Genomic DNA, 21,829 nt, shown 5'->3' on the forward strand with positions numbered 1-21,829 from the left:
CGGCTTGTTTCTAGGACTGTTACCGGAATGACGCTGTAGTGAACACAGGAGGAAGGATATCTTCTTTGGGGCAGTGATCTTATATCCAGAGGGGATTTTATATCCCCAGATGTTATCACTTAGTCAATGCTACTTCTATTTTTAGTTTTCCTAGAGAATCTCCATGCTGATTTCCATAATAGCTCTTAAAGTTTATATGCCTGCCAAAATAAGTCAAAGTTGCTTCTTCTTCATATGCTTGATGATACTTTTTGAAATAAATCATAGCCATCCTAGTAAAGATATGGGCAACTTGCTGTGACTTTGATTTGACTAGTGGGGCCGAGCAACTTCTCATGTATCTGTTGGGAACTGCATGGCCACTTAGGGAGAATATTTATTTAGGTCCTTTGCCTATATTCAGTTATTTGTTTTCTTGCTACTGAGTCTCTTGAATTTTTTAAATAATGTCACTAGTCCTTTAATAGATACTGGTCTGCAAATATTTTAATTTTTAATTATTATTTTGTAGTGCAAGAACTTTTAATTTGTTTTTTTCATGAGACAGGTTCTGTATACTGCCTTGGGTGATATCACAATGTAGCTCACACTGGCTTCAAACTTATGTTCTTCCTGGCTTAGCCTCTGAGTCCTGTAATTGCAAACGTGTGCCATCAAGCTTAGTACATTGTTTTCCTTTTTCATCGTATTACCCTGATTGACTCTGAACTCCTGACTGAAGAGCTAGTCCTACCTCACTGCCCCTCCCTCCAAGATCTGGATACGACAGCACGGCGCCTGGCTGTGTGCAGAAACATTTTAGTCTGGTAGAATTCCACTTGTTTAAACCAAACAAAATCATTTTCCAAGTTGTGTCCTGGATATTTTCTTTTATGTATTTTACGGATTGATGTTTTACATTTTAATCTTTAGTCAACTGTAGTTAATATTTCCAGTATATGTGATAATGATCTAATTTCAATATCTTTATTTTAGTGTGTGTGTGTGTGTGTGTGTGTGTGTGAACATGCATGCACACACATGTGGAGGTCAGAGGACAACTTGCAGGAGGCAGTCCTCTTCTCTGCCACATTGGGTCCGAGGAACGAAATTCAAATTGTCATACTCAGAGATCAAGTGCCTTTGTCTGCTGAGCCATCTTTCCAGAGCTAATTTCATTTCCGAATGGAGAGATAAAGGTTTTAGGACATTATTTGCTGTAGAGACCATCCTTCCCTCTTCTATATTCTTGGCATCTTTATCAAATACTAACTTACCTCAGATTGTAGATTTATTTCTATGGATCCTGTTCTATTAATCTATATGTTTTTAAACACTATCTCATGTTGTTTTGATTATAATAATTTTGTACTAATTTTTAAAATAAGGTCCAGTGATGGCTTCAGCTGTGTTCATGTCATTTAATTGCTTTGGCTTTTGAGGGTGTGTGTGTGTGTGTGTGTGTGTGTGTGTGTGTGTAATTTTGGTACCAATTGTTTAGATCCCATGGGTCATTTTGGATAATTGACACACTGGTTCTTCCACCCCACAGTCATACGGAATCTTTCCTTTCATGTGTATCTTCTTCTACTTCATTCATTGTTGTTTTATAATTTTTTTGTGTGCAAGTCTTTCATCTACTTTGTTAAATTTGTTTCTAAGTGTTTATGTCATTGTAATTGAGACTGCTTTCTTGTTTTTTTAGAATGGCTTACTATCTAGTATATGGAAACACATTAATAATTTTTGTTTTCTGACTTAGTATTGAACAACTTCATTAGAGCTGTTTATCAATTCTAACAGCATTTTGCTCACATCCTTGAGATTTTCTCTAGTTCAGAGAAATTATGGAATATTCTGAAATACTGAAATTCCATTCATATTCAGCACAGAGTACAGAGCTGCATTTAAGCCGAAGTGGTTTTAAAAGTCGTTTAAGGGAAGACTTTGTAACACAGGGCATTTTAATTCTGCTTACCAAGATGTTAACTTACAAAAGAGTGCTCTGTGGTCCCCCAAATCTCCACTCTAAGAAAAATATTTATTCAAAGAAATACAAGACTTTTTAGTGAATTTTTGAACTTTCCTTAGATCCAAGAAATGTTGCCTTAGTAGTTTCTCTCATGCCCTGACTGTGGAGGACAGAAATGTCTGGGTGTGGTGCACGGATCACATCAATGTCTCCCTAGCATACTTAGGCAAAGAGGACAGCGAGAGTGACTCTGAACAGTGCTGACTTCTGTCCAGACAAACGTGGGAAACTACAGGATGCCATGTGTCCTGAGTATTCATAAATTATAAAAAAAATTAATACCTTCTGCAAGTATATCTTTCAGATTCTGTAGTGGATGAGTGTGGCCTTCCAGTGCTCAGATATTATTCTACAGCAGCCTGACATGCCGAGAAATGGGGAGACTATTAATATGATTAAGAAAAATTCAGTGTCTTAAAGACATGAGAACTGGAACTAAGAGGAACTGGGTCATCTGCAAAAGAAGACGCCTTCTGCAGTGAAAGCAGACTAGGGTCCTCAGTCACAAGCAAGAATCATTTCCTATGTGGAAAGAGGATGATCAGAGATCAGAGTCAAATCATAAAGGATGAATGCAAGAGCCACAGAGACGTCTAGAAAGCCTTTCCTAGAGATGAGAGGTAGCCTCTGAAATACAATAGTCCCTAGTCCCAGAGGACGGAGAAGGCAATGTGACATATGCACAGCTCCCTCACCCAATCACCTGCTAAGATGGGGAAGAACAATAAATCCTGCTGGTTAAATCCACTAAATAGTGAGTGTCTGTCACCACAAGAAAACTGGATTAATATTTTTTTTAGGAAAAACTGAAATTCTGCTGGAATGCAGGCTTAAACACTGCAGTGAATATACCAAGGAAAGTCATGAAGGAGACAAATGAAAGCCTTCTTTCCAAAGGCCTCAAATACACACATAAAAACCTAGGACATCCTTTTATTTCTTAAAACAAAATAGTAAAAGTTGCTGGTGTTGATTTCAGTTCTGTAATTCTATGGGCAATGATAAAGTCTTAATGTAGTTGATATTAATAGTTCAAACTGTGTTTTAGTTACATAAGTCTCAGATAATTGCAAACTATTCTATTTAATCTTTCTGAGACTTAGCTATACAATGGAAGTAGCACAGGCTGAGGGTGTAACTCATTGATAAAATATTTGGCTAACATTCACAAGGCTCTGTGTTTGATCCCAACAGCTCAAAAAAAGAAAAAAAACAGATGAGAATATAAATAAATGATAATATTTACTCCCTACAGTGAGAAACATCTCTGAGGGCCAGTATGAAAACTTTGAAATGTCCTGTTGCTAGGTTCCTTATAAAGAGATACTAGTGTCTCCATTCAGACATATGTGTCTGTGTAAAATGTGTGGCTATGCAGCTAATGTTTGTCACTTGGTCAAGGTTCATCACTTAGTAAAGAAATACAGCATATCTGGATGCAAAATGAGCTCTGTACATAAATGTCACTATTTGTTCTAAAGGAATTTTAGTGACTACTGATACAAAAAGTAACAGTTACAAATATAAAGAGGGCTAAACTGGAGAACAGGGCTAGAGCCTAGAACATGCAGGAAATGCAAGGATCAGCCTGTGTAGTTACACACATGCTATTTTAAACAATCCAGTTTGGAAACTAGTAAAATTTTTTAAAAATGATATTATCTCTAAGAATTGAGAAGGCTGCCATCTTTCCCAAGGGAAATGTTATGGATATTCATCTAAACAGTATTTGGAAGGAAGCCTTTGTCTAGCCTGCAGTGTTACCTAGAGCATCCTCCACATGCCCCTGCTCCATCACAGCCAACTACTCTAATTCTAGCTCATAAGGATCAGAAGAAAAATTAAAGTTTTTAAGTAACTTACAGAGAGCACAGCAGGTCACAGCTGTAGTTCTTGCCCAGAGAGTGTAAAATGTTGTTATGAAAAAATATGAAACTTGACAGCAGTTACTTGCTAAATATTCACTAAATTACTCACAGAAAATATTAAAAAAAATAGGTAACTGTTTACCATAATCACTAAGATGGCAAAATTTGGGCCTGAAAATACTGCAGCATTGTGGGTCCTGGCACATGGCTCCAAAGTATAAACCAGAAAATAATCTTAGAGTGGAAATTTTCTAATCTAGACATCTATCCCAAGTATACATTTTTCTAAATATAAAAGCATAAAATCCTAAATCTTTACTGCATGCCACATTAAATGTTATTGATCAGAATAGTGAAATCAGTATCAATCTGTGGTAGTCTGAATAAAAATGACCCCTCTAGGCCCATAGGGAGTGGCACTGTAAGGAGGTGTGGTCTTGTTGAAGTAGATGCAGCTTTACTGGAGGAAGTATGCCACTAGGGGGTGGGCTTTGAGGTCTCAGGAGCTCAAGCCTGGTCCTGTGGTGCTCTTGCTCTTTCTGCTGATCCAGAAGTGAAACCCTCAGCTACCTCGCCAGCAACATGTCTGCCTATGTGCCACCATGCTCCTGAACATGACAACAATGGACTACTCCTCTGAACGGTTAGCCACCCCCAATTAAACGTTATTTCATAAGAGTTGCTTGGTCACAGTGTCTCTTCACAGCAACAAAACCCATACTAGGACACCATTTTTGCAGCAATGCTAAATGTACTTTAAAAGTAATATAAGCAAGTTTGTCCATGTGAAAGTACACAGTATGGCCAGGCATGGCGGTGCATTCCTTTATATCAACTCTCTGGAGGCAGAGTCAGGCCGACCTCTGGGAGTTCAAGGACAGCCACAGCTACACAGTACCCTGTCCCAAAACAAGCAAACACACACAGAAGTAGTCAGGTACCACGCAACACTCAGTTTCAAATCAAGCCAATGAGACGGTCAGAACTATCACTAACTTCTATTATGATAAAATATACTTGTGGATTTCCTCCAACAAACTCCTTCAAATTATGTGCATTATTTGCAACATGCTTGCAGTGTGCTGGAAAATATTTTCTATGAGAAATCTCACTTCAATCTTCACTAGATTACTGTGAGCTAGATGTTCCTAAGCCCACTTTACAGCTGAAAGACAGATTGAGCTGTGGTTTATGATACGTACAGTCACACAGATAGTAAATAGTGGAAGAGATGAAAGACAGTGTCTCTGTCTCTGGAGTCTATGATCAGACACCACATTTGCACAACTGTTTTTGATAAGAGTCAAAACACCATGTATTCGAATACCTACACCAAGACACACACTCTCAGACTTGATACTGGCTATTTAGTGGAAGATTTTACAGTTAAAAGAATATATCCTTCCCAGATGCTGAGCCACACAGCTGGAAATTTTATCTGCTTTCTAGAATTTTTCTTATCAGTCTCCAAACTTCCAGAGACAGTATAAATGATCAGGGAAAATAAATTTCTTAAATATCAAGCTATTTATTTTTAAAACAAGCCACAAATTACAGAATCATATAGATCCTGAGATATGTTTTTTAAAGGATAAAAGGTAACTTACATCTACATGGAGCACCCCTGAAATACAGTTCCATTGCCCCTGTGCTATTATTTTGGAGAACAGGAGCAAGGAAGTCAGAATGCGAGGGGTGCGCCCACCCACTGAGATGGCTGGGCTGATCTAATGGGAACTCACCAAGGCCAGTTGGACTGGAACTGATGGAGCATGTGATCAAACCGGATTCTCTGAACGTGGCTGACAATGAGGGCTGACTGAGAAACCAAGGACAATGGCTTTGATTCTACTGCATGTACTGGCTTTGTGGGAGCCTAGTCTGTTTGGATGCTCACCTTCCTAGACCTGGATGGAGGGGGGAGGACCTTGGACTTCCCACAGGGCAGGGAACCCTGACTGCCCTTTGGACTGGAGAGGGAGAGGGAGTGGGAGTGTGGAGAGGGGAAGGTAAATGGGAGGAAGTGGAAATTTTTAATTAAAAAAAAAAGAAAGTGGAGATTCCATTTAAGCTAGCAAAATATGCTACACTTAACAATATATTCAAATTTTGATACTTGAATTTATCTCTTTGCTTTTATACAGTCTTGAGTGTGACTTTGCTGTTGTTGCAAAGTATATTTATAATGTGGGATGTCCTACTGTATATGTGTTGCTTTTATTGGATAATGAATAAAGTTGTGTTGTCCAATGGCTTAGCAGAGTAAAACCGGGCAGGAAATCCTAACAGAGATATAGAAAGAGAGTAGACGGATTCAAAGGGACCCATGTAGCTACCCAAGAAGCAAGAGGTAACAAACCATGAGACTAGTGGTAAAATACAAAATAATAGAAATAGGTTAATTTAAGATATAAGAGCTAGCTAGAAATATGCCCGAGTTGTTGGCCAAACAATGTTGCCTTTAACATAGTTTCTGTGTGATTATTTGGGTGTGGGCAGGAAACAAACCTCAGTCTCTATTTACATATAATTTATTTGGCAGACACAAAGAGAAAAGCAAAATATAATTGTATCTGCACAGCCTGCAAAGCAAGGAAGTGTCGAGAAACGTAAAGACATCTGCTACCAGTGAGAGATTCTTGCTTCATATTTGATTTATGACTTACCAAGTCCATGGAAAAACCTCAATGGCAACTGCAAGCCAGTTAGCTCTAACGTTTGAGGAAATGGGGTGTGTATGAGGAACACGGTGGCATTTTCAGTGAGTCTAAGACTGCTTCAAAATAAAAAGGTTAAAAACAAGGTCATAGCTATCCAGAACTCCCCACAGCAGTGTTTAGTACTAAGTGTGTGTGGTGATGGGAGGGGGGGTTATATAAACAGAAAAGGACCCGAACTCCTTTTCTCCTCCTGTTTATTCTATTAACGTTATAACTCCATCATGAGAAAAATGACCACGACTACCGGAAATGCCCAGGTGGTTTTCAATACAGAAATATGTGTTCTATGTATTTTAATTCTTTGAAATTTAGTTATGTACATAAAAAGTACATAGTGCTGCAGACATATAAAATATATGTTAATTTAGAAGTTTTTCTTAACATAATTACATGCTAATTTTCCACAAGGATATTTTATTAGGAAAAAAATATATTTGTCTAAACATGAGAATCTATTGTATGCTTATCGTCAGCTCTAACTCTGTTTGGATTATCAGCAGCCAGCAGCACAAGAAATTTCCCATAAGAGTCAATGCTTTAGTATATATTCCTCTGGGAGAACCAAGCATTTGCTGATCACCCAAAGATTTCAATGTGTGACAGATTCTCAATGATGATTAAAGATTTTGAATAGGAAATAATTTTCTTATGGATAGAATAAATAAGTAATTCCAAAAATATTAAGCTATGAGAAAGAAACAATATTATCATAAATTGATTCAAGATGAATTTCAATAAAAATGTTTAAACAGATCTTGAGAAACATTATTATTATTATTATTATTATTATTATACAATTAACTCTAAAAGAATATAACAAACATTTTATTTAGCATGTTTATATAGCAAGTTAATCACTTATATACACTAAGTTAATCACTTAGAACAGTGCTTTTTAACCTTCCTAATACTTTAATACAAGTACTCATGTTACGGTGACCCCGACCATAAAATTATTTCATTGCTACTTCATAACTGTAATTTTGCTACTGTTATGAATTGTAATGCAAATATCTGCGTTTTCAGATGGTCTTAGGTGGCCCCTGTGAAAGAGGCATTCAACCCTCAAAGGGGTGGTCACCCACAGTTAACCAATAACTTATAAGCTAGGTAAATTTCTTCGCATTTATTAACATTTTAATATGAAATATATTCATCATCAGATAAAATATTAGATTTATAAATTAACCTATACCATCTGATAAAATGATTGGCAGGAATATGCTAAGATGTAATTAATTATGGTGTGGTCATACTGGAAAGAGTGGGCTTCCCACATAGCAGCACTGGTATTTCTACAAGACAAGTAACACTATGCCATACGCCTTCCCGGGGTAAATGACATGGAGAAATATGAGAAAAAGTCAGCCTTTTGGCCACAGAGGCAGACACTGGAAGGGTGATCTCTAAGTCAAGGCACACCAAGGATGGGTTACTGTCTCTAGAAGCCTGGCAAGAGGCATGAGGTATGGAGAAGATTCTCACTCAGGGCCTCGGAGACAGCTATCTCTGACAACGTTGGCTGTGGAAATCTAGTTTCCAAAACTGAAGAAAATTTATTTATTTATTTTGGTTTTCCGAGGCTGGGTTTCTCTGTAGTTTTGGAGCCTGTCCTGAAACTAGCTCTTGTAGACCAGGCTGGCCTCGAACTGACAGAGATTCACCTGCCTCTGCCTCCCAAATGCTGGCATTAAAGGTGTGCACCACCACTGCCTGGCCTAAGAAAATGAATTTATATTCACCAAATTTTGGTAGTTGTTTCACTATCTCTATTATGGAAGAGTAGGTGGGTGGGTAGGTGGATGGATGGACTCATAGATGGATGAAAGTAGATAGATGATAGATAGATAGATAGATAGATAGATAGATAGATAGATAGATAGATAGATAGATAGATGATAGATAGATAGATGATAGATAGATGATAGATAGATAGATAGATAGATAGATAGATAGATAGATAGATAGATGATGATGGATAGATAGAAAGATAGATAGATAGAAAGATAAATGATGCAGTTTTAGGCAGACTAAGTTCAAGGCCCCCTAAGTTTATGCCTAATCATTATATGAAAATATTAGGAAGTATTCAATGAGGTTATATGTGCTAGCATAGTTCTTAGCTGAATCATACAAAACTATAGGTCAGAAACTGTTTAACTGAGGCAATTTTATGTGGCCTGACATAAGAAATTACATAAATAAGTCAACCTTTCTGAACACCCTGATCTTATTTGTCCTCAGGTACAAAACCATTGCTGACTGTTCTAAGAAAAGATTTCCTCTGCATTATTTTGGCGCTGCAAACAGAGCCATAGAACCCATTCATTTCCCTTAGAAAGGGAAGCTTCTATCTCCACGACCTATATGAAACTAAACACTGGAGGCAATTTGTTCTTCGTGCCTTTGCCTGCTATTTCTCTCATTTACACGTCTCCAAGCATGGTTTAATCCTAAATGACAAAGCTGGGGATTCCATCTAAGTCACGCTCAGTGCCAAGGCTCCTCCAGGGGTTTTTCTCTCGTTCCATTTGGCACAGCAGAAACTAACCGTGTTTGACATCATCTGCCTCGCAGCTCCACCTGACACATGGTTCCCATCCACGTGCTCTTGGGTGGCTTTCGGGAAGATCCGCCCACCTCTCAGATCTCAGTCAGCGTGCAGCCGGTTCTGGCCTGACTTGCAACCACCCCCACTCTGTAAATTAAGTGTCGGGGTGCACAGCACCATGTCCAGCTTCACACAAAATAGTTTTAAATGGTCGTTTCCTAGAATTTCATGTTATCCACCCCTTTTCAAAATTTCCTCAATCGTAAAAATAAGAAAAAGGAAACAACTTGGCAATTTAGTAACATTCTAACCAGTAAGAAAATACATAGCCACCAAGTCTAACTATAACGTGTAAGATTGCTACTAAAACCACTTACTTTCTTTTCTTAAAAATTGGATATTTGAAAGGAAATTATATTTACAAAAATTTTAAGTAATACTTAGTTCAGGAAATGTTACGATAAAAATTGATATAGGAAAAGTCAGAAATGTTAATTAAAATATCCCTGTAATTTGAGATTGACTTAAAATTTTTATGACAAAAAAATTAATGTGTGAGATTTATAGGCATTAATTGCCACTTAAATTGCTATCTACTCTAATTTAACTGTGGGGTTGTTGTTTGGTTGGTTGGTTGGTTGGTTTTTTTGCACAGCTTAGGACTCTAACAGACTATGTAAAAATGTCATTTTGTTTCTGGTTGGCTAAAATCCTGGACTGTTAAGTTCGTCCTTCCTGACACTGTAGATGCCCCAGCGCTGGGCAGCACATAACAGCTGAAGAAACAAGCTGCCCTTTGGAGACGGAAGCCTCCTATCCCTTGATACTGAAATGCCTGGCACATTCTTCTCTGGGACACTTTGCAACCGGGTTTTCAGAATTCCATGCATCTCCCATATCTGTTCATATAAAATTTGACAAAGGAACAGTATGCTATGAAGTGGGCCTTGTCTTTTTGTAGTTTTATGAGCAGAATCTAACCCATAAACAGAGAAGAACAGAAAGAGCCATAAGGCTGAAAGAGTGTCACAGAGGGACACCACCCAACATGTGACCTCACAGGCTTCCTGTCTTCGCACTAGTGTTACAAAGGAACCTTAGACACCTGTGGGCAGACATTTGTCTAGCTCCTATATGAGCTTCGGCAAAAGGAGCAAAATTCTAGAACAAAAGCTTCCCTTCTTGTCTAAATTTGAAGGTCTAGCCTGGGAAGCAGCAACATTTGTCGAGTTGCACGTCTACAACACACCCACCCTTAGAAAGCCTAGGCAGATTAGAAGCTGATGATTCCTCTCAAAACACAGACATTCAAGTTCCACTTCATCTTCTTTTAAGTCACAGGCTACTCTAGTGGCTAATACTAGAGAACTGGCATATTAAAACGCAGGCTGGTGCCCTCACTCCATAGATACACACATATACCCATGAGCACACCCGAATACAAGACTTCTTCCCTGCTCCAATGCTTTTCCTTGCCATCCTCCTTTCCACAAATCCAGTTTAAGAACAGTGTCTTTCTCACGTGGCTTCCATCAGACAGCAACTGGCTTCTCCATGATCACTTTGATTTTTGAGTCAGATGTCTTGCTTCTCAGGTCTCTCAGAGATACTGTTATATAACGAAATAAACTTACTGTTTTCTTTAACACTTTGAGAGCATAGGGCTTCTGGGTCCCCTTCTGTTTGCATCTGTACACAATGGATGTAGCACCCCTTGAGGGGGAAAAAGACAAAAAGAAAATGTTATGCTGTGGACATGACTTAAAGAGGAAATCTTGAAAGTGTCTCTTGCAGGTTTGCTTATGATTACCAAGGGTTCATAACTAGATACTGGTCCAAGATGCCAAGGGCCTTTTTTTCCTCACAACTGACATCTCTCAGAAAATTCTACGATTTTTACTGGCTTCGATTGCTGATGCCAAGAAGCACACCCAGGGTCATTGCATTTGATGGGCTCTTAAGAAAATCAAGTCATCAGGAAAATAACATTTTTTTCAAGAACAGCCAAACACTGGAGTCCCAGGGTTCCTAAAAGCCCATGGTTGGAACGAAATAAACCTAAAAGCTTCAGGGGGAGGGTTCTGAGCTCAGTGTTCTCATGAGTGACTGAACAGTCTGGGCTTCTTCAAGTTGGTAAAGAAGCTCGGGAAGTGCCCACCGCCCTTTTGTGAGAACGAGCTAAGACAGGATTGCTTGGCTAGTTCCATCTGTGAGTGGAGCTCAAGGGGAGTTCCTCACAGAGATCACCATGGTCTGAGCGCCCCCACACCACACACAAAGCAAGAGAGCAAGAAAACAGAGACATGGATGGCATGACAGGCCACAGTGGTTTAAGTTTCAACTTTGAGAAAGAACTTTCGGGAACTTAAAGTAAGATCAGTTTGAATTAAGCCTTTTAGAAGCTGAAGACCAAGCAGAAGGACTTCTGTAGTTAGTTACTTTTTACTCTTTACTATTTTGGGGGCCCGACACCCAGCTTCCAGATAGTCATATGGAGGCCTTTCTTTATTATGAATGTCCAGCCTTAGCTTGACTTGTTTCTACCCAGCTTTTTGTAAATTATCCCATCTATCATTTGCCTCTGGGCTTTTATCTTTCTCTGTTCCTACATGCCTTTTCTTTACTTCTTACTCCATGGCTGGCTGCGTAGGTTGGTGGCTGGCCCTTCTTTTACTTCTTGATCTTCCCTTCCCAGCTTTCTCCTCCTATTTATTCTCTCTGCCTGACAGCCCCACCTATTTCTCTCTCCAGCCTAGCTATTGACTGTTCAGCTCTTTATTAGACCAATCAGGTGTTTTAGGCAGGCAAAGCAAAACAGCTTCACAGAGTTAAACAAATGCAATGTGAAAGAATGCAACACATCTTCGCATCACTAAAACAAATGTTCCACAGCTTAAACAAATGTAGCACATCTTAAAATAATATTCCACAACAGACTTCTGATGGCATATTCAGCTCACGGTCCTGTAACTCTATGTATACACAGAGAATTGTAATAAACACATGCCAGGTGCCTGAGTACAATTAACTTTCAACAGGCAGAAGTCAGTTACATTAAGTCTTACTGCATTTTGAAAACATATTAAGAGACCATACATACATGCAAGGAGTTCTAGAGGAGAAATAAGTGAAGATAAAATAAAGTTGGTCATACTCTGTGCTATGTATTATATTTTTAAAAGGTAGATCCTAATTAATTAAATATGTGTGTTATATAACCTAGATCAATGACTAAAATAATTATTTAAAATAAAACTATAATAATTTAATAATATAAAAATGCAAAACTCAAAATTAAATGCAAAGTAAGGGGAAAAACCCAAGGGACTCAACAAATAAAATAGCTATAATGTAGTGGGTTGAAATTCAGTAGAAATAATTACACTAAATTTAAATTAAATATAACAATTAAAACCTCATTCATTCATTGTATTGGATCATAACACCGGAACTAAACTGCATACTATAAACAAAATCCATTTATAGATAAAGGCAAATGTAGGTAAAAAAAAAATAAAATGACCAGTAAAACATATATGCAGAGCTTTAATGAAAGAAAACACCTACATTTACATAAAAGTGAATCTCAGAAAATCAGTAGGGGAATACTACTAAGTTTTGAAAGGTCAGATTCCCTAAATTACCAAAGTATACACAAATGTGCATGCATATCCCAACAGATCTCTAAGACACATGAAGCTCATGATACATGATGCTCATACATAGAGCTGGAAGAAGTAAGAATATCCATAAGCATACATGGAGCCTAAGCATGCTCTGCAACTGGCAGAAAATGTAGCAAACTTTTGCCAAGGATACAGAATATATGAGTGACATTTCCAACTAAATTAAGCTAGCTTGTATTTATAGAAAATGACAAAAAGAACAGAATACAAAAATATACAGAAATAGTTCTATGTGTACGTGAAGACTTCATCTATCAGTATAAAGACAGTTCAGCAGAGAAAGAATCATCTTCCCAAAAAGAGACGCTTATAAAAAACAATGGAATGGGAGAAAATATTTATAAAACATATCTGATGAGAGGTGAATATCCAAAAACATGTAAGGGACTCAAACAAGTCAACATTAGGAAAGCAAATACACAGATTCACACAGTGGAAAGGGAGTGGACATTTCTGGAAAGCAGACATGCCGCGGTTGAGCTCAGTAGGTACTCCACACCACTAATCCATCAGAAATACCAAAGGCAAACAGAAAGGAGATGCCAGGCTCTACCCGTCAAAATGGCCTCTATCAAAAAGATGGATCAAATCCAGTATTTCTCAACTTTCTCTCTCCTAAAAGCCACCAATTGTCCCAGTTCTTCACTGGGATCACAGGAAGGGCTCTGTTGTGGACAGTCAGTTGCTTCAATGCTTTAAAGAAAAGACCCTTTAAAAGTTACTTTTACCAATGAAGTCACACTGGGTGTAGTAGGTGGGATGAAAATGGCCCCCATAGGCTCACAGGGAGTGGCATTATTTCAAAAGATTACGGCTTATAGCCTTATTGGGGTAGATTTGGCCTTATTGGAGGAAGTGTGTCCCTGGGGTGGACTTGAGGTTTCAGAAGCTTAAGTCAGGCCCAGTGGCGCTCTCTCTCTCTCTCTCTCTCTCTCTCTCTCTCTCTCTCTCTCTCTCCTGCCTGCTGACTCAGAGATCCAGATGTACAACTCTTGGCTCCTTCTCCAGCACCATCCATGTCTGTCTACATGCCACCATGCTTCCTACTATGACAGTAATAGACTAAACCTCTGAACTGTAAGCCAGCCCCAATTAAATGTGTTCCTTTGTAGGGTGGCTGATGTCATAGTGTCTCTTCTCAGCAGCAGAAACCCTAATTCGGGGTAGATTAACCACACTTCAGGGCAGACTCCACACCAGGAGTGACTGGCTAACATGAAACAAACAATGGTGCTTTTGTAGACTATATCTCATTTTTGCTTTTTTTTGGCAGTTTTTTTTTAATCTTATTGGTCTTTTGCTTGTTTATTTAAATTTCATTTGTGTGTTTCTGTGGGGCTATTTTTGTAATGTTTCTTATTTTTGTTATTTTGTTTTGTATTCATTTTCGTAGTGTGTGTATGTGTGTTTCTTTTATTTGTGGGTTCTCTTTTCTTTCTTTTGTTGAAAATATTTTTTCACACAATGTATTCTAGCCATGGTCTCCCCTCCCCCAACTACCAAAATTAGAAGAATCCCCTAAAAAACACAAAATTGGAAGCCGTAATGTCTATGCAAAGGACTTATAAGTAAGAAAAAAGAAAGAAAAGAGAAAAATGCCTGTCAAAATATATAAGGCAAAGAATGTACAAAGATATCATGAGTTTTTTAATATTTATTTATTATGTATGCAATATTTTGTCTACATGTATTCCTGCAGGCCAGAAGAAGGCACCAGACCTCACTACAGATGGTTGTGAGCCACCATGTGGTTGCTGGGAATTGAACTCAGGACCTTTGGAAGAGCAGGCAATGCTCTTAACCTCTGAGCCATCTCTCTAGCCCCTCCTGAGTTCTTTAATGTTGGTCATGTGCTGCTGGGCAAGGGGCCTGGCTCTGCAGGACCGGCACACGCATGAATTCACAGAGACGGAGACAGCATGCACAGGGCCTGCATGGCTCTGTGGGTCCCAGAGCTGAGAGCAGACATGGACACAAACCCACATCCATAACCCAGCTATGCCCAATTGATAACCATTCTCCAATGGAAAAAAAAATTCTCTCCAAAGGAGTCTCAGGGATACAAACCACTCTTGTCTGCTTTGTTTAGTTTGTTTTCTTTTAAGAGAGAGAATAAAAGAACATAAAGTTAGGGGCTAGGGAGGTGGAGAGGGAGAGAATTTAGAAGGAGCTGAGGGACAAGAAAATCATGATCAAATACACTGTATGAAAAAAAAAAGTTCAGTTTTTTTAAAAAAAATTTTTTTGAGACAGGGTTTCTCTGTAGCTTTGGAGCCTGTCCTGGAACTAGCTCTTATATACCAGGCTGGCCTTGAACTCACAGAGATCCGCCTGCCTCTGCCTCCCTAGTGCTGGGATTAAAGGTGTGCACCACCATCACCTGGCAAAAATCAGTTTTTTTAAAAAAAAAAGTTTAAAAATAAAAAGTTTCCTTTAACTTGGGTTGTGAGATAGCAGGACGTCACCTCCACTTGGGCTAGCGCTCCTCTTCACTGTGACTTCCCAATCCCTACTCTCACACCCGACCCTGCTTCAGATATTCATCCTCAGGATCCCGTGTCACTGCTTTCTGTTTTACTTGCAATCTACTACTCTCCCTTGCTTGGTAGGAAGGCCCCGTTTTAGTTTCCTGGCTTCTGCTTGTGCTCCAAAATTGGTCACATCTAAGGCTATGAAAAAGCCTTACAGAAACCCCTACTTGGTAAGCTAATTTAGAACCACAACTTGGAAAGAGTTCCTATGAAAATGCCCTGCAGAGGTGCACAGTGTTGGTTCCAGAAGGCATGGGTTACTGAGGTGTGGGGTGCTTCCCTACAAATTTTGTCAGGGTTGTAATCAACCACAGACTTCTCCAAAACAGCACATCCCATTGCCCTTCTTCTTGGCTACTGTAGTGGTTTGAATGAGAATGGATCTGAAGGCTCAGATCTGAGCACCGGATCCTTTGACGTGCAACTGCTTTTCCAGCTCTCAGAGAGCAGGTGGACAGTTCTATCAAAATGCCCAGATTTCATTTTCAGGAAAAAAGAAAACTCTTTTTAAATTTCAAATAAGAAAGAAGTGAAAATAACCAAGGGGTGAGACTAAGGAGGGGAAACCAGAAAAAAAGGCCGTTAAAGAAAAGCGATGGGAAAAGGATGCTCTCCCTATGTAATGGTGTGAGGAGCACGGGACAGTGGCTGATGGATGGAACTTCAATTTGAAACATCTTCAGGCAAGTATTCCGTCTCAAGCTCTTCCCTCACATCTTAAATCAGCCCAGATGTTCCCAGTGGCTCTAGTCGAGCAATAAGGGGTGTACATATGTATAATGCTTACTGCATTGCATAATTAGGTGGATTACATAGAGTACTGTCATTATACTATTCATAATTCGCTAAACCTATTACAGGCTGGACTGCCTACTCTTTAATGGAAAGTATAGCACTGCCTGTGTTTGTAACTTTTTAAACCTTGGTCTGTGCATGATGATAACCATCACCCGAGATGAAACTCTAACTCAAAGTAATTCTTCTGACACTCATGGTCGAGAAACCCAGAGAGAAAGCAACAGCCAGGCCCAGGTTCTAAAGAGCACTGGGCTTCATCACTATCGGGGCAGTTAAAGAAATGCTCACTTGAACAGCTTCTGGCCTTCTGGGTCATTCTGTAAGGACTAGCTGTATGTGAACAGACAAAAATAATGAAGCACCTTTTTGGTGAATCGCATGGCAGTATCTTCAGATCTATCGTCGCCTCGTTTCCTTTGGATCTCGGGGATCACTGGACAGTTCCCTATGGAGGAATGAAGGCGTAGCACTACCCAATGCTTTCTGTGATAAAATGTGTTGCCGATGTCTTTTTATATGTATGTGTATTTTTATGTGTTTATATATGTTTGTACAGCATATTCACACGCATGTGCATGGGAGTGCCTGTGTGCACGTGTGTATACTTGTGAGTGTGTGTTTGTGCATGTGGAGACCAGAGCTTGATGACATGTGTTTTCCTCTTTCACTATCGTCCTTTATGAGACGGGGTCTCTTGCTGAACCTGGAGCTCACTGATTCAGCTAGACTAGCTCACCAGCAGGGCCCGGGAGTCGTCTGGTTTCTGCCTCACTGGTGCTGGAAGTACAGACCTAGATGCCAGGCTCAGCTTCTGTTTGCTTGGGGTTTATTTTTGTTGTTGTTGTTGTTGTTTTGTTTGAGACAGGGTTTCTCTGTAGCTTTGAAGACTGTCCTGGAACTCACTTGGTAGACCAGGCTGGCCTCGAACTCTCAGAGAGCCACCTGTCTCTGCCTCCTGAGTGCTGGGATTAAAGGTGTGCGCCACCACCGCCCGGCCGGGCTCAGCTTTTAAATGGGTTCTGGAAGACTGAACTCAGGTTGTCAAGTTTGCACAGTCAATGCTTTACCAATTTAGCTGCATCCCTAACCTTGTCGTGATTTCTACTTTAAAATAATTTGTATATAAACATATTAAAACGATGTTCCATTTTCATATTCACACATTTAAGTTAGTCATTTGATTTTGGCAAATAATCTACACTATATTTTGGAGAAATTAGTGAAGCATTATTTTGCATAAATCTAGCTTAACTATTTTTAATTGTAATCCTAGACTTAAAAGCTGTTGATTATGTATTTGTATCTTGAGATTTTGTTGAAATATTTTAAAAGCTTTTGCCAAAAACTATTTATAAATTAAAACTGCTGTTGAGTTAATTCAATGTGGTGAAAAATTGAGCAATCCATGCTATTTAATAGACTTACTTCTCCATGAATTATTGAGAAGTAGTGAGTTTTCAATTGGTAACTTTTTCAATTTTTCATAAATTTTGGGTGAGTTTTGAAAATCACTTTCTCTTACTTTTTTCTATTCTTCTATCAGTTATCATAAGTGAAAATAGGATAGGGTGAATGTTACAGGCTATATATTCGTAACTGGATGTTTAATCTCATCTTTGACCAAGGTGGTTTTATTGGTATTTTTTCTTAATTTCTTTTGAAATACACATTAAAATGAACTTCGCCTTCTCTGACTGTGTCACGGCTCCTCAATGCTCTCTATCTACCGCGCTTCAAGGCATTCTTCCAGCACCAATGCCAAATGCAAAACAAAACACTACCCCACAGATCGAGAATGATGATAAAAATGCTCAAACAATTTACTCTCTGATGGGCATTTTCAGTCCACAACTGGAGTGGATGCCAGAATTGAGAGGCTATCCTGTTCGTGGCCAGAATGTAGAGGCTGGCATCTTCTGAAAGTGCTCCAGGTGAATCAGCTATTACAGCCTCACAGTAAATCTCAAACACTCCACATCAGAGAACAATGTTGATGTTCAAACCCTAGGACACCCCCAAGCTCAAGGTTTGATAAGCTCGGCATCAGCGTGTTTCTGCAAATACACTCCCATTCTCAAGTTCATGTCTCCTCCCGGGATCCCGTCCCTCGCTTCATGGCAGCTTGCGTTCTACTTGATGTCTCATCCTGACTCTTCCAACCGTCTAAGTAGTGACTTCCTTAGTTGCTGCTTCATCCTGATGTCATCTGACTCCGCCCACTGCCTTGCAGGTGTAATTCCTGACCCCACTCTCCTTCAAGACTTCTTCCTTACTCTACCGGCTTCCTCCGGTCAGCAGCGGGAGCCAGTGGCTCCATATTCCAAACCCTTGCTGGATGGCTTACTGATCTCTCCAAGAAGTTTCCTGTCCACATCTGGTTAATAAAGTTCATCTCTGATGAAGGACGCTTAAAAGAAATCCCACACTAGCTCAGAATTGAGAAAATAGACAGTTAGGACGCATGCTCTACATCGGCATAAATAGTATAAGAGGCCATGCCCCAGTGGGCAGGTAACTGCTGGCTGTAGGACTTCCTACAGCACATCTCGATGCCTGGATCCCTTCCAAAGACTCTTTAGAAGCAATTCTTCTTATTTGAAATAAAGAAATGACTGAGGCCCTCATCCTTAAGGAAAGTAAAAGCCCAGAGGCTCTGAAATGGAAGAGCTCAATTGCAGGCACTAGAGAGGAAGCAGCCTTGAATCTTCTCCATCACGAAGGAGCATGTGGCAAGAGAGAACTTGTGGAATAAAGCTGGGACATTCTTACAGGTCCTTCACTTTGTATTGGACCACTCAGTGCCTCATGCACTGCTAATACAACTTCTTCTAAGTCATTTGCTTCCTTTTCCCTGTGTGCAGTTGTGTGCATGCAGAAAGAACATCCAAAGCTGAATTCTAGGTCAAATGTTTAATGTCCTAACACAGTATGAGATCTCATATAACTATAACTCTGTCATTCACCTTTACCCCATCACTTCCTACCATTCAATACCAACCATCTACTATAAGGTATTTAATTTATAGGCGATGCAACCTCCACATCTTTACTTATGCTCATTAACATTAATAAACAATATTCAACAGTTCTGAATACCATTTATCATTTGTTAAAGATGTCAATCATGCAATATCTCAGTCCACAATTTACATTTTTTCAATGAAATGAAAGGCAAAGATGTTTTAGTATTAATGTACGTTGCTGCTGAGATACATTTCATTGGTGTTACTGAAAGAAGCAACCACGGTTGACTTATTCGTCTACTTCAAACATTTTTTAGTGGATATACTGGTAAAATTTTCTTCATAATTCAATTCTAACTTTCTAATGATACATAATGATAATACACCTTTATTCTGCATGAGACAAAGATTTTGATTTGGAAAGCAATCTCCGAATGTCAGGCAGACCAAGAACTGCACAAGACCTCTTCCAGTGTCAGGAGAACAAGACCAGTCAGGGTCAGGAGGACAAGGAACTGTGCAAGGCCTCTCCCAGGGTCAGGAGAACAAGAGAAGTCCGGTAACACGCTACCATTCACAGAAATCGCTTTCCAAGACTTCAAGTTTGCATTTCCAAATATGACCAAGTAGGAATACAATTATTCTCAAAGACTATAAAAGCTACTTCATTGTAGTTCACTTCATTTTTAAAATTGAACTTGTTAGAGTGTAAACATGATTCTTAAGTTTGTGTGGGAATGAGAATATTTTTCATATCTTCAAAAGCATCTGAAGTCACTGCTCGCTCTCAAAATGGAGTAGGTTTAACTCAATTAAGATGTACCAACCCTACCCAAATAAACAAAAATGTAGAACTAATGGAGGCCAGGGAGATGGCTCAGAGGCTAAAGGTACTTGCTGCCAAGCCCGACAGACTGAGTTCAGTCCCCAGAACCAACACGATGGAATGCATGAACGAACTCCCAAGTCTGTCTCTATTCTCCACACAAATGTGTGTGAGCTTTGACACACACAAATGTTCAGGCGTGCACACACAAAGAAAGAAAGAAAGAAAGAAAGAAAGAAAGAAAGGAAGGAAGGAAGGAAGGAAGGAAGGAAGGAAGGAAGGAAGGAAGGAAGAAAGAAAGGAAGAAAGAAAGCAAAAATGCATAGCCACTATATAGGGAATGTAACGGAACAAAAGGGTGGTTCTGGCCCTTAGTGAACGTACATATGGTATGGAAATAAAAGAATATACATACTTTTTCAAAGAGGCCGATGCTAACAGATATCAAGCAAACCTGTTTGGGTTAGTATTCACTGCTGTCAACATCATCTGAGTGTATTGAGCTCCAATGGGAGCCCCTCTCTCCTTTCTGCCATTGCAGTCTGCTTTTTTTTTTTCTGTGTTCTAAATCACTTTGCTGGTGGTCTGCAATTTCCATTTATCATGTCAAAGGACAGAGAATTGCTTTGCTTTTTTTAAAAAGTGCTTCCTATCAAATACCTAATTTTTAAATTCTCTTCACTTTTTATTTATTCTGTGCATCTTTTACATCATGTATCTTGATCCCACTCATACCTGTGTCCCTTGACATACGCCCTCGGCCCTGCACCCCAACCCAAATAAAACAAAATTTAAGATTTAAAAAAAGGGAAATTTGTTTTAAAAGAACAGAGGAAAAATTTAAAATCTTGTCATGGAAGCTGCAATATGACAAAGTAAGTCACAACGTAGAGCCCTTTGTCCAAAATCTTTACTTGCAAGTGTTCACTGCAGAGAGTCATTGGTCTGGTTTGAGGCCTCTGGTTTCTACCATACCATCGATGCTGGACCTTCACTAGAACTCTTTCCTGGGTATCCTGCTGATGCCCTGTGTTGTGGGGATCTTAAGTCTATGGGTCAGCTTCCTTCACATACTCCAGCAGGTCATAGGCGGGGTAGATTTAATGCAGGCCAAGTCACAAGCCTAAAGAGCTGTAGGGTTGGTCTACCAGATGGGAAATGGGGACAGCTCTCCCATGCTCACAACTTCGGGGCAGGCTCACCCACACCTGCACTAACAGGGATGCCTCTCTCACTCTTATGGCCACAGGGCCAGCTCTCATACCTGCCCCAGGCATTGATGGAGGGGGGGTAATCTCTCTCGCATGTGCTACCACAAATAGATGAATTTTCTTTCTTTAATAATAATAATAAACTTCTTCCTTCTTTTTGATGTTCTCTTTTCTTCACTTTCTACTGTCATTTAAACTAGGTAAATAGTAAATACTTTAATAGTTTATTTTTCAACATTCTATTTCATCACTGTCTTGGCTGCTAAAGCACACTAGTGCCTTATTCTGCTAAGGACCACTCTCAGAGTTACAGCGCTTTTACTAGTTTATTACAGCGTGCTCATATTTAAACATAGAATCTTAAAAGTGATACTTCTACCACCTTTCCTCCTCTCTCCTTAGGGATGTTATAATGATATATTTTATACTGTATTTATTAAAATACTATATAATATACTTCAATTATTTGATCCTGCTTAAAAGTGGTTTCTAGCCATAAATAAAGGACATTGAGCCTATAATTCGGGTTCTTAGAGAAGCTAAATAAGAAGGAGAACCCAAAGAAAATCATATAGGCATCCTCCTGAATATTAACCTTCATCAGGCGATGAAAGGAGACAGAGACAGAGACCCACAATGGAGCACCGGACTGAAATCTCAAGGT

At 39.3% G+C, this 21,829-nt stretch overlaps 1 protein-coding gene across 1 annotated transcript in view; it reads right to left on the minus strand.

The window, feature by feature from the left end:
* Positions 1–21,829, minus strand: part of Camk4 (calcium/calmodulin dependent protein kinase IV) — a 218,639-nt gene that overhangs the window by 92,864 nt on the left and 103,946 nt on the right. The window contains exon 2 of the mRNA XM_050134943.1: positions 10,785–10,863. Within this exon, the coding sequence (XP_049990900.1) occupies positions 10,785–10,863 (79 nt within the window). The remainder of the gene's footprint in view (positions 1–10,784; positions 10,864–21,829) is intronic.

Source organism: Alexandromys fortis, unplaced genomic scaffold (genome assembly GCF_014885135.2).
Source record: "Alexandromys fortis isolate MF-2015 unplaced genomic scaffold, M_Fortis_MF-2015_v1.1 scaffold_25, whole genome shotgun sequence".
Lineage (NCBI taxonomy): Eukaryota > Metazoa > Chordata > Mammalia > Rodentia > Cricetidae > Alexandromys > Alexandromys fortis.